Source organism: Lactuca saligna, chromosome 5, assembly GCF_052625555.1.
Source record: "Lactuca saligna cultivar CGN05327 chromosome 5, ASM5262555v1, whole genome shotgun sequence".
Lineage (NCBI taxonomy): Eukaryota > Viridiplantae > Streptophyta > Magnoliopsida > Asterales > Asteraceae > Lactuca > Lactuca saligna.
The window spans coordinates 111,225,118-111,240,848 of NC_136421.1; the positions used below are offsets into that span (position 1 = coordinate 111,225,118).

Here is a 15,731-nt window from a genome sequence, read left to right on the forward strand (position 1 = left end):
ATAACATTTTCTGAGCTTCTCCATCTTGTGGCACCACTGAATCAAGGTTTTATGTGGGTCGCTTAACAGGCACTGAACTGCGACACGATTGGCGACCTCTTGCTAGTGGGAGGCACAGAGGCTCCCTCGTTGTAGAGAGTACCACTTATCACGATACGCAACGACCAATGCCAATCGTGGGACCAACAGAGATGAGGCACGCGACGTCTTGATTAAAAACTTGTTAGGGATTGTCTGATGGGTTCTTGTAATCATCGGCAACCTTGTTCTACAAAATTGTTGGTTTTGTGAACCATGTGTTAAATGGAAAAGTGGGTTCGAGAAGATCACGATAAGAAATTTACACTTTGGTCCTCAAGAGTTTTAGAAATGTAGCAGTTTTGGTCATGTAATTTAAATCATAGCCGGTAAGGGACCAACTATGAAAGAAATTTAAACCATAAGAGTCATTCATGTAATTTTGAATAATTGGTTAATGGATAGTTGGATCGGGTAATAGTTAGATAATCTATTGCCAAAAAAAACATAATTGGTCTAATCAGACAAAAACATCTAAGTTTCTACAGTGTCATTTTCCATTTTACTTATTTAGAAAAAAAAAATCATAATTATTGAAATTAAATTTTAATTATATATAAATGTTGTATTAAAATTTAAAATAAATAAGAATTAAAATGATATTGATGATTGAGTGATTATTTCTTAAGGTTGTGAATGTGATAAGAAGTAGAGTGTGAATGCACTCATAGAGTGGTTTGGTGACCACTCATGATACGCTTATATTCTCCAAATAAAAAAGGGTCTCCGAACTCCAGTGTTTTTGTCAGGACCTACGAATCTCGTTGAATTATTTAGAAAGGGAGGTTTTACACTTTTATATAATTTTCTCAAACACTAGAGATATTGATAAACCTTCAAGTGATTGATGTTCATGAGGTGAAGGAGCACACGAGTCACTTAACTTGAGATCTGATGGGTGACAGTCCGACGATGGTGAACTTAAGCAAGATATTTCGCCCTCGCCGGAATAAGTTCGACGAAATATCTGAAGACGATCAACTCTGCGCATTCCTTGCAACGTTTCCTACCAAACTTCAATATACAAAACCTGAGTTCTACTTTATATTATGGGTTTTTTGGAGCCAACAAGAAGGATCTCAAAACAATCCATCTTCCAGTGAGTCCCCCTTTATATTCAATTTCAGTTTCTCTCAATATTATAACAGTTGTAAATTAAACAGGTGACCCTAGCCAATGGGTGATTCACGACAAGATTAAATCATCGTTTTATAAGTTCGAATTGACTCTGTATGACTTTGATGGGATAATTCAGTTTTGGGCGCCAGTAAACACCGGCGACAGACGTTTCCTTACAACATCCGATCAACCTTTTGCCATTAACTATCTTAACACTGGTCTCGACAAATTTAGGTTATCTTCTCTCAAATATCGTTATAGTATTGACGTGAATAAGCTTGATGTAGAAGACGACCCAATGATCATTACTGGTGCACCAGCCAGCGCGTTTCTGAACCAACTCCCAGAGTTAGTTCTTGATCTGAAAGCTCACCATGGGTGCCCACTGGTTCGCTCGGCTATGGAGTGCGACTTGTTGGCTTATATTGTGCTTCCAATTTGTGATCCTTCTCAGAACTGTTGTGTTGGTGTTGTTGAGTGTTTTATGAAGCGCTGTGATTGTTCTCTTGTGATTTTCAATCAGTTGAATCAGGCACTAGAGGTTTGTAATTCTACGACTATCACAATCTCAAAGCAATTGCTTCAGTGTTCAATCCCACTACTTTCACTCGTCTAACTTTATAAGAATTTCATTTTCTGTTACAATTTACAGATTGCGTGATAAAAGTAAATGATATGCTAATTTTTATCGATCTAATTTGCTACTTGTATTTGCAGAAAGTGGGTCTGAGGACGTTTGATGTACGAGAATGTCTGCCACACAAAGTAAGGTTTCTATGTGAATGTGATTTTTTGTCGTTGAAAATTATGGTCAGAGTACTTTTGACTTTTGAGTGTATTAGAATCTTGCATAAAGTAGTTTTATCAATAGAAAGGTGTTCTCAATTAACTTTATACATGGAAACAGAGTATACAAGGTCTCAAGCATGCAAAGAAAGACATTGAAGAAGCGCTGAAGATTGTTTATGAATCTCATAACTTGGGTCTTGCTCAAGTTTGGGTCCCATATGAAGATGAGAAACATGTGGGTTTTTCTTCTCAAACCAACCGAACTTTTGCACTCAAATTAACCGGTTTAAATAATGGATGTTTTGATTGGTCTTACAACAATTATCATAATGCGTGTAATATGCTTGCTTTAAGAATAGGGGATGGACTTGCTGGAAAGACCCTTCAAAACCATGAACCACACTTCTGTAGAGATATCTCTAAATTAAGTAATACAGACTTACTAGTGTCATTCACCGCAAATACCAAATGTAGTTGCTTTGGGATATGCTTGAGGAGCATTGACACTAGTGATTTTTACTACGTCTTTGAATTCTTGTGGCCTAGAAATCGAAACTATGTTATCTTGATCGAGTCGCTAGTGTTAACATTAAAGATGTGTTTACCAAATTTCAAGCTTGCTTCTGGTCCACAACTTGGTGATGAATTAAGAATTATAGATGTGGAGAATTCTACACGAAGTAAATTGGGACACTTCAAAATTTTCAAAGGAAACAAATTATCACGAATACCATTGGAATGCATGCCAAATGAAGCCAAATTCAAGACAACTGTGATTGAATTACCTCGAAAGGAAATCGAGCAACAATTTGGAACAACCATGAAAAAAGCTGCAAAATCGCTTAAAGGTAATGATAATCTTCTTTCCAAACTACAACTTGGTTTACAGAATTCATGAGCCATTTGGACACAATATAAATTAACAAATTTGTTCTCGTCGTTGTGTTGCAGTTTCTTTGTCTACGTTAAAACGCAAGTGCAAGGTTCTTGGAATTTACGAGTGGCCAGGACCAAAGTTTGTGAAGAGAAAGGTAAATGATTCTAGAAAGGATCAAAGGGAGATGAATGAAGAAGATACCGGAGCAATTGTAGACCCCTTGGCTATCAAGGGAGATGTTAATTTTGATGAAAGTAGTTTGAGTATTAAAGTAGAGTATGCTGATGATATAATTAAATTACATCTTCCGCTCATACTAGTAACATTTATAGCTCTTGACAAGGAAATTGGCAACAAGTTGAAACTGAATCGTGGGAGTTTTAAGCTCAAGTATCTTGATGAAGATGGAGATTGGATTTTATTGGGTTCTGAGCAAGACATGAAGTATTGTATAAGAAGTTCAAAAAAATTAGATAGCATTGCAATTCGACTACGTGTGCTACCATGTGTACATAATAAATATGTAGCTTAAATGGCTGTAATCAAGTTTTGGTTATCTTTCCTAGAAGTAATAAATTGATAGGGCTTTTTTTAAGGGTGTAGATTTTTTTCAAAAAGTGGCTAGCGACATGCTTAGAGCATACGGTGTGGGGCGTTTGATTATTGTTATTGCTGACGTAGAGGGGGATAACGGTGTCGCAACGAGCTGAACCCCCCCCCCCCCCCCCCCCTAAATCTCGTTTAGCCTCGTCGTAGCGTTTCTCGTTGCCGTCTTCACCGAATGAAACAAGCAAAAAAATAGACCGTTATGACTTCAAACCGTTTGAATACGGTTAATTTAATATATATTAAAAAAAATAATTAAAAAAAAAAAAAAAAACTTTAAAATTAATTATTCTTTTCCTATATAAATAAATATTATATCTAAACAATTTTGTACACATAACTTCTCTCTTTCTCTCTATATAATCTCAATTATCTTCAAAAAAATTATGGATCCTTTCGAATCGTCCGATGATTCCGATGACGATATATTCTTCAAGATGATGTATCAGTATTATACTAACGAGCTGCTACAACCGACTCAGCCCCGCTACTAACAAGACGTGTGATGTTAAACAAAAATCACGAGGAAAGACATGAGCATCTATATTGTGATTACTTTGCGGATAGTTGTGTATATGGGCAGGGGAAGTGCACCACAAATGTCTAGGCTACCAAAGTCAAAGTAAAAGGATTAAGTGGAATCTCATCTGTTGAATTCACAGAAGTAGTTCTAGAGCATTTTGAGCCTACAAAATTTCCCACAAGCCACAAGATCACATGCTATATGGCGTAAGTAGCTTAAATTTCTTTGGTGAGGCTTTAAAGGAAACATATCATGCCAACAAATCCATCAAGTTGCTAACAGGCCCAACGCCCAAATCGCATAGAAACTTGACGGATTTGTTGGGCTTTTAATATATATATATATATATACTAGTGAATTTCTCATGGTCGTGTTGAGCACGGCCCACGACGGATAATTTCGTAAATTTAAAAAGTGATGTGCGATGTATTGGAAGTATAATGTCTTATTAAGACAAATAATGAAAATACAATGTCATTATTGGGTAGATGTTATAAAGTGCAGTGCTTTACGATAAAAAAAAATAATAATAAAATAATAAAAAAAAATTAAAGTTAGAACTACAACTCTTGCAATTTACATAAATGAAAATAGAATGGTATAATACATAACCTAAATGAAAGTATGTTGTTATTTTCTACAATTAGCCCTTATATATTGCATAAAGCAAGTAAGTAGTACACCAAGGAAAGAAAGTGACATATAAACAAGGAAGGATTGAAGGCGTACACATCTACAAGAAACTAAAACACATGAAACCATACCTGAAAATCCAAAAAATATTAAATGTCGCAAGGGTAGATAGGCTAAACTATTTTGATCTCAATATGGGTCCTTCCCTCACATCTATATAAGTTGCAAGTATAGTAAATTTTGTTCTCAAAATGTATATACATCAAGGAATGTTTCTTTGTTACCAATCAATTTTTTTGTTTTGTATTTTATCATTTAGGTGTATAGTGTATGACAAAATACCCTCATAATTACATTTTTTTCACAAAATACCATCATGTTTCCGTTTTTTTCACAAAATACCCTTATAATTACGTTATTTTTACAAAATACCATCATATTTCCGTTTTTTCACAAAATACCCTCATAATTACGTTTTTTACAAAATACCATCATATTTCCATTTTTTTCACAAAATACCCTCATAATTATATTTTTTTTTACAAAATTCCAACATATTTCCGGTTTTTTTTTTTCACAAAATACCCTCATAATTTTGTTTATTCACAAAATACCATCATACTTCCGTTTTTTTCACAAAATACCATCATAATTACGTTTTTTCACAAAATATTATCATACTTCTGTTTGTTTTTCATAAATATCTTCATGCTTTCGTTTGAAACACATAATAGCAACCAAATTTCAATTATAATCACAGAAATCATAAACAATCAACAAATTTCACTCTAAAATATTAAAATTGTTAAAAAAAACATCAATAACTTCTAGACTATCCATAAATCGTTTGTGTCTAAAACATGAAAAATGTGAAGTTAACCAAAAAAAAATGTCACGAAGCATCTAGTTTTTCTTTTGCTCACAGAAACAACGCATCTCATCATTATGTCTCTTGCAACAATTCATCCGCCTGATACATGAAAACACATAAAAATTATTAATATGATTATTAGAGTTCTCAATCATGGAAATTAAATTATTATTATAATTACCTTTCTTTTTGAACAACCAGTAGCATAATGACCTAATCCTTGACAATAAGAGCATGTTCATTTTTTGGGGGCTTCTAAAGAAGATTTGATTCTACTTGCAACTTTAGGATGCCCTTTTGTAGTAGTTGGACCAAGAGGATCACATACTGATAACTATGGCATCATATCTATTTTCGAAACTCCCATACAAGAACTTTGAGATGCATTCCCCAAAGACATAAATTTCTTTAGATTTGCTTGATCGTCTAAAAGATTTATCAATATCGTATTAACTTTTTGTATCTCCGAAGGGGATTCCTTTGCTTGTTCAATTAGTTTAGTAAAATTTGAATGGACACAAAATAATCTGTAGGCACTAACTCCATTTTCATTATTTATTTCTCCGAGTCCGATGCTAGCACTACCCAGTTTGTATCTAGCAGCAAGGGTCCATCATGGTAAAATATAGTGACTCAACAGTTCTTGAACATGCTTCTTCTTCATCACATATAAGCTATGCTTGCATAAAATCTCATTTGTCTCATACATAGAACAAGAACATGTGACGATGACTTGATTTAAAGAACGAAAGGTAACAGTACGCCAATATTCTTTATTAACATCCAATTGCCCAACTTTATATGTGTTTTCTTATGTAGTTTTTGTTAGAGTCTCATGAGTCAAATTGGTAATAGCTTCGGTCCATTCCTTTTTGAAAGTATCAAACATCTTTCTTGTATAGCATTGACCTGCTTTTGCTTCGATTGGATGCACTGAAGAAAGAACTAGCCTTGAGTTCATAGTCTTGAAGTCTTCATCTTCTTCGTCATCCCTTCGTGATTTAACTGCTTTGTCGTATTGTACAACGAATTCATTCAACATGGTCTTTGAGTTAACAAATCCATCAAAAAATGAATTGATACTCTCACTTCGTCCGGTTGTGGTCATACCAGCAAAGAAAATATCCTTCAAGAAGGGTTTAGCCCAATGTATACGTTGGTTATACATGTCACTAATCCAACAATTTTTTTCCATTACATACTTAATACGCATAATCTCCCATCTTGCTTCAAATTGTTCAATGGTGTCACTATTTATCCATTGTTTGTGCGTTTCTTGAAAATCACCGTAACGGGAAACATACGATCGAAGGTACTCGGTTTCATGTTTACTGATATACCATGAGCAAAAGCGATGCCGAGTCTTTGGAAACACTTTTTTTATTGCATTGCCTATAGCTTTGTCTTGATCAGTAATAATTGCCTTTGGATACTTGTCAAACATACATTTGAGGAAATGTTCAAATAACCATTCAAATGTCTCTTCCTTTTCATTTTCAAGCAATGCTCCACCAAAAAGTATGGACTGCCCATGATGATTAACCCCAGTAAAGGGAGCAAAAGGCATCTTGAATATGTAAGCCATATAAGTGACATCAAAAACAACATCTCTGAATTTTGTATAGGCATCTCTTGATCTACCATTAGCCCAAAAGATATTTCTAGGATACCCATCATCAGACAAATCCACGATAAAATATTGGTCACTGTCAACTGATGTTTTATCTTGAAAATGTTTTATAAGTCCATATAACTCCTTTCCTCTATGTTGTTTTCGATGCTCAGATATGACATCAGCACATTGCTTTGAAGTGACATCAGCTACATTAGAGGTTTTCATCATATTAACAACATTTTTAATCTGAGACGGTTTCAACCCCGCTTGACCAAATTGCACCATAAGAGATTTACCTTCTATTGAACGGTGAAAATTGCTATGAGAGCGATGCTTCATAACCTTCGTAGGTGTCATGGTCAAGTCGTGATTGTGTGTGTCATTAAACGAGTCCACCAACCATTTCCCATCCTCCTGTCTTGGTATTCGAAGCTTTGCTTGACATCCGGTTCTAACATATCTACAACGTTTTTTCTCATTTTCACTTGAAGCATTTTTCTCCATCCATTTGAAACCTTCTTTGTTGCATACATATATCTTCCGAAAAGGCTCATTTGTTTTAGGATTTTTAATTATGTCATCTCTACGTATACCAAAGCCATGCAAAAAATGAATAATCATTATAAAATGTATAGGCATCATCGGGTGTATCAAAAACCTTTCCCAATATCCTTTCATCATTAACATCATCTTCTTCAAATTCAATGTTCACACCGATACTGTTTATTTTTTCATGTTCATATGTTGCTTCCACGTAATCATTTGTGTCAATATGTTTGGTTATATATGGTTTTATAGCTTGATTACTTGCTTCGGCTTCACTCATTATGGCGTGCAATAGACAAACATGCACATTTCCAAATAAAAGATTAACACAAAATTGTTTTATATTGAATATAATGGAAACATTATACATAAAAAAAAAAAAAAAAACACAATCACAGCCAATGACAATGTCTAAAAACAACAATGTCACTTTTAAAAGCCATGAACAAATAAAAATTCATAAGGTAATAAAGAACACGGGGGATTTGTAGTTTTTGTAGCATCATACTTTCGTTTAAATCACATAGTGGCAGCCAAATTTCAATTTTAAATATAAATAAGAACCGAGAATAAAGAGTTGCACAAGTTAAATATATTGGGAATGTAATACATTTTCATCATATTTGATGCAGGTGTAAAAGAGCTCATCCAAAGTTCAAACAATTTTTTTTAAAAAAAATCATTCATTAAAATAAATTACAACCGATTCCTATTGATAATAAAAAGTCCAAACTTTGAAACTTCACAGTTAGTTCATATTGTTGATATTTACTAATCAGATACACATAACATAGGCCATAAAACACAAGATGAATGACTTACTTGGAAGTGCTCTGGAAAGAAAAAACAGGAACGCTGTGATTTGTAGTTTTAGAAGGTCTGATGAAACTCAATTCGTTATAAGTTGTTATTTCTAAGAACTCCCTGAATATAATTCCAATTTGAATGAAACTCTTATTGGTGAATTTCGAAATAGTAGATTTTTTTTGGATTGAAATCGATTTCTCTAAAATCGTTTTTTTTTTCTTTGACTGTTAAGGCGTTATTTTTTTTCTGTAAATTCAATTTCTGTGATTATTTTTGGTGATAAGCTGCCGATCATCAAGCGATCAAGGAGGACATGCTTTGATGTCGTTTTTTTTTTCTTTGAATGTTAAATCGTTATTTTTTTTCTTTGAATTCGATTACCCTGATTCTTTTTTGGGTGATAAGCAGTCGATCATCAAGCAAGATAAAGGAGGACGTGATTTGATGTTATCATAGTCGAGTTTAATTAGGAACATAGCAAATTATTTATGGAAATTGTCATTTTTTTCTTTCAAAAATCAATCCAATAATCGAAACTACATAGTTTTGTACATAGGGTAGCTAAACTATATACCCTTAAAGATATATTCACTTTTCTCATATATATATATATATATATATATATATATATATATATATATATATATATATATATATATATATATATATATATATATATATATATATATATAGAGAGAGAGAGAGAGAGAGAGAGAGAGAGAGAGAAAAGTAGGATCATCTAATAATTCAAAAAATGGTAGGAATCCCAAGGACAAATCCCGGACACTTACTTATATTAGGGTTATTTATGTAAGTATTAAAAAGGTTGGGGCTAGTAAATAAAAAGTGAAGGTTAGGACGGTAATTTGATTACAAATTGAATTTTGTAACATCCCAAAAATAAAGCAAAATTTTTATTTTTAAAACCATTCCAAAATCCATAAGTTTTACAAAACAATTCCTAAAAGTCACAATCATGAATCAAAGTATCTCAAAATCATAAAAACACATGAAATCTGAAGAAAAGACAATGTTCTATTGAAACAAGGGACCAATTTGCTACCATAAGATGTCTTTCAAACTCAAGAATACAGTAATGAAATATCAATGGCTAGTAGACAAGACACCAACCATATATGGAAGAAACATAGATGACTACGTAGACGACATGGTCTTAGGATGAAATCAGACCAAAGTACATGTATTGTAGTTACACACAAGAGACATTTAAACAATTCTTACAATTAGAATCAAGGTTAACCTCAAGAGATGCATATTCAAATAACAAGGCAAAAATAGCTAGTCTAAGACCAACACAAAAAAGAAGCGAAAAACCTCTATGAAAAAAACATTGACTCAATGCTAGTCACAAACCAGACACATGGTTCATTTGAAGTGAAGGGAGCATACAACGTAAGTTCATGTGTTCCTATATTTCCTCACTTCTTAAAGTGTGTTGGTTGTATTACTAACACGTGTAAGTCCTGAGAAATTAGTGGTATGATGTTCTAAGAAAACAAGGAAGAAGGAGAAGTAGAATGCTCTCATATTGTCCAAAAGAGAGTGGTATGTACGACTCTTGAAAGGTATTAAGATTCTTGAATACACTACATCTATGGGACAGGATGCAAGATCAATCAAGATGACTTCAATGTGATCACCAATTGTGGAATTAAGATGAATATTATCACATTAGATATAGTAAAATGTCTGTTTGTTAGCAAAATCAACCATAGCACTAGCATACAACATAGATTATATTACACCTATTGGTGAGTTGCATGTAAATGAACAGTGTGGAATATTAATTTTAACAGGCAAATACAAAGACATGGTTTTGAGAAAACTAGTTACATATTTATATAAAACTTATGTCAAATCAAACATTATATTGCTTCAAACATAGAAAGCACAATATTACCAAAATGACTATGCATATATCAGTTGTTTACTAAAAGATAGAACGACAACATAATACTTCTACTAAAATGACTCATTGATAAAGACATCAGTAACCTTGCACCATTAACATGTATCGGAACTGCTGCTCTTGGTCAGTGACCATTGGTGACGTCAGGCACTGCACATGATGATACGTGCTTTAAAAAAAATTAAGATTTAGAGATAAAATATCTAAATGTTTTTGAGATTAAAGCACTTCACTAGGTTATAAATTTGAAATAATAATTAATGGTATATATATATATATATATATATATATATATATATATATATATATATATATATATATATATATATATAATATACATACCTTTATAAATAATCAGCACCTTTGTTTGAGTAAAATAAAAACATGGAAGTACACGTGGATCATTTCCAGTCTGCCCATTTAACAGATTCTGTAGATACCTTCCTGTTTGGACCAGAACTTGTTGGAGAATCATGCCATATCATCTCCATCTACAATAAACAAACAACATTTCCATAATTACTCCAAATTTGAGAAAAACTTTTTATTCATGTCTTTTTTTTCTTCTTGTTTGTATCTGAGGGGTATTTTTGGGAAATCGGTCTGAGAACAAAGTAACATACCTCGCCAATGATGACTGTATCACCTTCCTTCACACCACGTTTAATTAAAGTCTTGTTAACACGACATGCTTCTAGAACATGCTGGAACCTTCTATCGGAATCCATGTATCTATTATACAACAAGTAAAATGTTTTAATAAGAATAAAACTAAAATTACGATTATGTAATAGAAAGAAATGAAGGTAGCCCTTCTAAAACAACAGATTATAAGAACTTTTGGGATTGAAGATCTTATTTTAATATTTTATTTAGGAGAGAGAAAAAACTTACTTCCAATTTGTCATTTGAACAAATCGCTGCAATCCTGCACCTTCAATACGCCATGTATCTGAAGCACTATCATGAGAAATTTCAAATTCATCAATGGGAGCAGTTCGCTGCTTCTTCACCATTTCAGCCACGTGGCTGAATTCTACAGGATCTCTCCAAACTGCATTGGACACCACTTGCTAATTACTTACAATAATAATAAATATAACATTATTTTTGAGCATGTTCATTTTCATTTTGTGTTTGAGTGGGCAGATTAAGTCCATATAAAACAGAAAAAACAGGTCGCTAATAAACTCAGCTTACTTTCATCTTTTGAATCTTCAATTCCTTGTCTTACAAGCTCATAAGCAGCATTAATCAATTCCCGAGTCCCTTCTCTGTTGATTGCACTAATGCAAAAAGGTTCAATTCCAATTGAAAGAAGCTTCTCTTTGAATGATTCCCACTTTTCAAAAGCTTCCGGAAGATCCATTTTGTTGAATGCAACTATAAAAGGTTTTTCAGCAAGTTCTGGACTGAACATTTCTATCTCAAGTCTGACTGCATCAAATTCATAGTCTGGTTGTGGAGATGAGCCATCAACAATGTGTACCTAAGCCTCCATTTCCATCACACAACTATTAATTCACAGTAAGGGTATTTTGGTCTTTTAGCAAAAAAGTTGGATCAATGCGAAAAGAAATATTAAATATACCAGAGCTGAACATCTTTCGGTATGTCTAAGAAACTCATGGCCTAAACCAAAGCCTCTGTGGGCCCCTTCTAGTAAACCTGGAAGATCTGCTACAACAATGGAAGCATCATAATCAAATGAAACCACACCCAAATTAGGAAGAAGAGTTGTAAAGGGGTAATTTGCGATGTTTGGTTGTGCAGCACTAATAACACTTAAAAAGGTGCTTTTTCCTGCATTTGGAGCACCCACTATTCCTATATCAGCAACCAATTTTAGCTCCAATTCCAACCACCTGTAAGAAAAACAGCATTACAGATGATTAAAAGTTGTGGGTTATGGAAAATGAGTGAACGATTTACAAAAGTTAAGGAGAACTTACATTTCAGGACCTTCTTCACCATTTTCTGCAATTCTAGGCACTTTATTGGCTCCTGATTTGAAGGAAGCATTTCCTCTTCCACCTCTTCCACCAGGCAACAATAAAGCCCTATCCCCTGGATGTAACAGCTCTAACAAGAAATCTCCGGGAGCTCCATCTTTTCCGGCGGCTCTGACCACCGTTCCAGGTGGTACCTTCACAACAACATCTTCTCCTTTTGCTCCATTCATCTTGCTCCCCTGTCCGTGACTCCCTCTTTCAGCCCTAAAATGAATGCTATTCCTAAAGGGTAACAGAGAATTCATAGAGCTAACGACTTCCATGTAGACGTTGCCTCCTCTTCCGCCGTCACCACCGGATGGCCCACCGAAAGGCACGAATTTCTCACGGCGGAACGCCACCACGCCGTTACCTCCGTCTCCTGACCTTACGTAGATTTTCGCCCTGTCGAAGCATCTCATCACTGCAGGCACTCCTTTCTCCTTCTCTCTCTCATCTTCTTCTTCTTCGCCTTCACCTTCTCCTTCGTCTTCTTCCCCTTTGTATTCAAATCCTGATTCATCTTCCCCTTTGTTTTCAAATATTAATTCGTCTTCCTCAAACTCGTCTCCGTCAATTTCATCATCGGAACTTACCTCATATAACTCAAATTTCCCATAATCAAACCCTGAATCCTCTTTATCGCTAACTATTTCTGCATTATCCTCTGTCTTATCTTTACTACCGGAGGAAGGCTTCTTTTGTTTTTGCATCGATGCTGCCAAATCGGATAGTTTGATCTCTGCAAAGGAATCGGAGAAGTCATCGTCTCTGGGAGGTAGGCGAGTGTAAGTGGTGGCTTGGCCGCCTGAGACGGAGAAAATAGACTGTGGACGAGGGGTAGTAATGCTGTTGAACTTTTTGGGATTAGGTTTTTTGGGGGCAAGCTGTTTACGAGGTTTGTTGGAGCGAGCTTGGGCATGAGCAGAAAGGAAGCATAAGGATAAGGAAGAGACAGACGCCATTTTCTGGGTCTCAATTGATGTTAAAACTTGAGCATAAAAGCACTAGCATTCAGACTTCAGCACAACCGGAACAAGTCAGACACTACACTTCATTTCGAAAGCGGATCATATACATAACCCGAACCGGTATTTTGACCCAAATCCGAACCGGTACTTGGCTCGAACCGAATACTTACCAAGTTCGAAGAAAATTGTTTGTATTTAAAAAAAAAAAAAAAAACGGTTTTTACAAAACGATTGGTTCAGTCGGTTTTTTTAAAATCATTTTTCGGTTATATGTATTTAATAAAGATGATATACGTATTTTAAATAAAATGAAATATGTATGTTAAATAAGATGAAATACATATTTGAGAACTAACGATCCAAAAGAACTTATATATATTTTTTATGTAATGAGTAGTATTAATTATTATTATTTCAAAGTCATAAAAGAATATATTTTACGAAAACATATTTTTTATACGAAAATGTATATTTTAAAGACATAAAAAATATATTTTACATAAAATAAATACATAAAAATTGTTTGCAAAAATATATTTTTTTATAATACGACTAAAATACATTTTGTTTTATTAAAAAAAATTAGGTAAAATTTTTTTTTATTTATTTATTATTTAAATATTAACGGTTTCATTATTATATATATTAGCTTTAGGAACAAATAACCAGCTGAGCATTCAGCTCAACTGGTTAAGGCTTTGGCGATAAAGGAAGTTGGAGGTTGTGAGTTTGAACCTTCTCTCTTTCTTTCAGCAAATTAATTTTTTTTCAAAGAATTTTCAAAAATGGTCTCTGTGGTTTATTAAATGTCACGAATTCAGTCCCTTTATATTTGAAAAGACGAAATGGTCTCTGTGGTTTATTAAATGTCACGAATTCAGTCCCTTTATATTTGAAAAGACGAAAATGCCCTTACAGATTCAGTCTCTAACGGCGTTTTACTAACGGTGTTAGTAAAAATGGCCAACTTTGCAAATTTTACAAACCACAATGACCATTTGCATCAAAAAAAATTAGTAGTAACTGCCTTTGTGATTTTTGGCAAACCACAAGGACCATTTTTGTAATTTTGTCATAAAGAAATGATATATATCTTATAAATGAACAATTATAAAGAAATGACATATATGTAAATTATACTAAGTTCGACTAGGCTCGCGAGCCTTACGAGCTGAGTATGTTTGTACTCGAGCTCGGCTCGATAAGGCACTCGAGTAGCTCGAGCTCGAGCTCGGCTCGATTAAGCTCGAGTCGATTTTGAGTATTTTCGAGTCGGTTTCGAGTTTCTCGCGAGTTGGCTTGTCTCACTTACACCCCTAGGCTTGGTACCCCATTATTCGGCAGTACCCAGTTAGTTTACTAAGTTTTTCCCGAAGATACCGAACCCAAACCGGAAAATTAATACTATACAAAATCGTCAAAAATAAATAAATAAATCGGCCCCAACATATTCTTGTTCCGAATTGGTACCCCATAAACCGTAAAAGCCTTAAAAAAATTCGTTCTTCGATAAAAATTGGTGCCCCTTCATACCTTCATGGATGAAACACGAGTAAGTTTATGTGATAATTTAGATTTTTCAAGTAAGTTTGATATTTTTCTAATGATTTTGTATTGTTTTGTTTAGGCTATCTGAATGGTGGGTAAAGAGACACATGATTTTCGACGTGATTGTCCAAAGGACACCTGAACACCGCCTCATGGACCGGTGATTTGGTTGTAGAGTGGCTGTAAATGGTTAAAAAATAACAGTCTAAAGGACACCTGAACACCGCCTCATGGACGCCTGAACACCTCTCACATTTTCTCTTATTTTTGCATCTTTACTGTCTAGCTACTAGTAAACACCATTTACGACCTAATGGATTGGTTGTGAAATGGTTAAAAAATGATATGGCGTCCTCTTCACTTAGAAACCACTTGTGAGGATACCCCTAAGCCTTAGGAATTATACATTTATTGAGGAAACCACCCGTCTTTGTTTATGAGTGATACATTTGTTGATGAAACCACACATGTGTGCATCGATAATGATTCAGATGTCGTTAATAAAAAAAAGTAGACAATGTGAAAGAAAGTAACGAATTAACTTTAAAAAATCACGTAACCTACTGACAAAACAATAATTTAATTAGTAAATTACAATCATATATTAGAAAAACATATGAAAATGGATTATACCTTCAAAAATTAGTTGTTTACTATTTCGCATGGAGGCTGGAGTGCTTAATAAATAATATCAGATAGACTGCAACATCAAATGCAGACAACCAATGAACTATCTTTTTATGAATGACATTCCAAAACAGTTTTGTATCACCAACTAATGTGATGTATCCATGGTGCTACATCAAACCTTAACCAACTTTTATATC

At 34.1% G+C, this 15,731-nt stretch overlaps 3 protein-coding genes across 3 annotated transcripts; 1 reads left to right on the forward strand and 2 right to left on the reverse strand.

The window, feature by feature from the left end:
- The first annotated feature begins 751 nt into the window (after positions 1-751).
- Positions 752-3,458, forward strand: LOC145047342 (protein NLP6-like). Its single transcript, XM_078995597.1, has 5 exons — positions 752-1,177; positions 1,242-1,738; positions 1,915-1,962; positions 2,105-2,834; positions 2,938-3,458. Exons 1-5 carry the CDS (start codon positions 973-975, stop codon positions 3,393-3,395), a joined length of 1,938 nt encoding a protein of 645 aa, XP_078851723.1. The 5' UTR covers positions 752-972; the 3' UTR covers positions 3,396-3,458.
- A 2,849-nt stretch (positions 3,459-6,307) lies between these two features.
- Positions 6,308-7,615, reverse strand: LOC145045600 (protein FAR1-RELATED SEQUENCE 5-like). The gene has a single exon (XM_078993922.1). It carries the CDS (start codon positions 7,613-7,615, stop codon positions 6,308-6,310), a length of 1,308 nt encoding a protein of 435 aa, XP_078850048.1.
- Positions 7,616-10,299: 2,684 nt separating this feature from the next.
- Positions 10,300-13,419, reverse strand: EMB269 (GTP1/OBG family protein). The gene is made up of 7 exons (XM_078956769.1): positions 12,347-13,419; positions 11,986-12,259; positions 11,595-11,883; positions 11,289-11,448; positions 11,018-11,126; positions 10,737-10,885; positions 10,300-10,544 (listed from the first exon to the last, which is right to left on the reverse strand). Exons 1-6 carry the CDS (start codon positions 13,348-13,350, stop codon positions 10,796-10,798), a joined length of 1,926 nt encoding a protein of 641 aa, XP_078812895.1. The 5' UTR covers positions 13,351-13,419; the 3' UTR covers positions 10,300-10,544; positions 10,737-10,795.
- Positions 13,420-15,731: the final 2,312 nt, after the last annotated feature.

Excerpts from the sequence above, each read along its gene's own strand:
- EMB269 (XM_078956769.1), bottom strand. The coding sequence starts at position 13,350 with ATGGCGTCTGTCTCTTCCTTATCCTTATGCTTCCTTTCTGCTCATGCC. Across the intron at positions 12,260-12,346 it reads GGTGAAGAAGGTCCTGAAAT|GTGGTTGGAATTGGAGCTAA; the intron begins GTAAGTTCTCCT and ends TTTTTCTTACAG. Across the intron at positions 11,127-11,288 it reads GTTCAAATGACAAATTGGAA|ATACATGGATTCCGATAGAA; the intron begins GTAAGTTTTTTC and ends GTTGTATAATAG.
- LOC145045600 (XM_078993922.1), bottom strand. The coding sequence starts at position 7,615 with ATGGAGAAAAATGCTTCAAGTGAAAATGAGAAAAAACGTTGTAGATAT.
- LOC145047342 (XM_078995597.1), top strand. The coding sequence starts at position 973 with ATGGGTGACAGTCCGACGATGGTGAACTTAAGCAAGATATTTCGCCCT. Across the intron at positions 1,178-1,241 it reads TCAAAACAATCCATCTTCCA|GTGACCCTAGCCAATGGGTG; the intron begins GTGAGTCCCCCT and ends TAAATTAAACAG. Across the intron at positions 1,963-2,104 it reads GAGAATGTCTGCCACACAAA|AGTATACAAGGTCTCAAGCA; the intron begins GTAAGGTTTCTA and ends ACATGGAAACAG.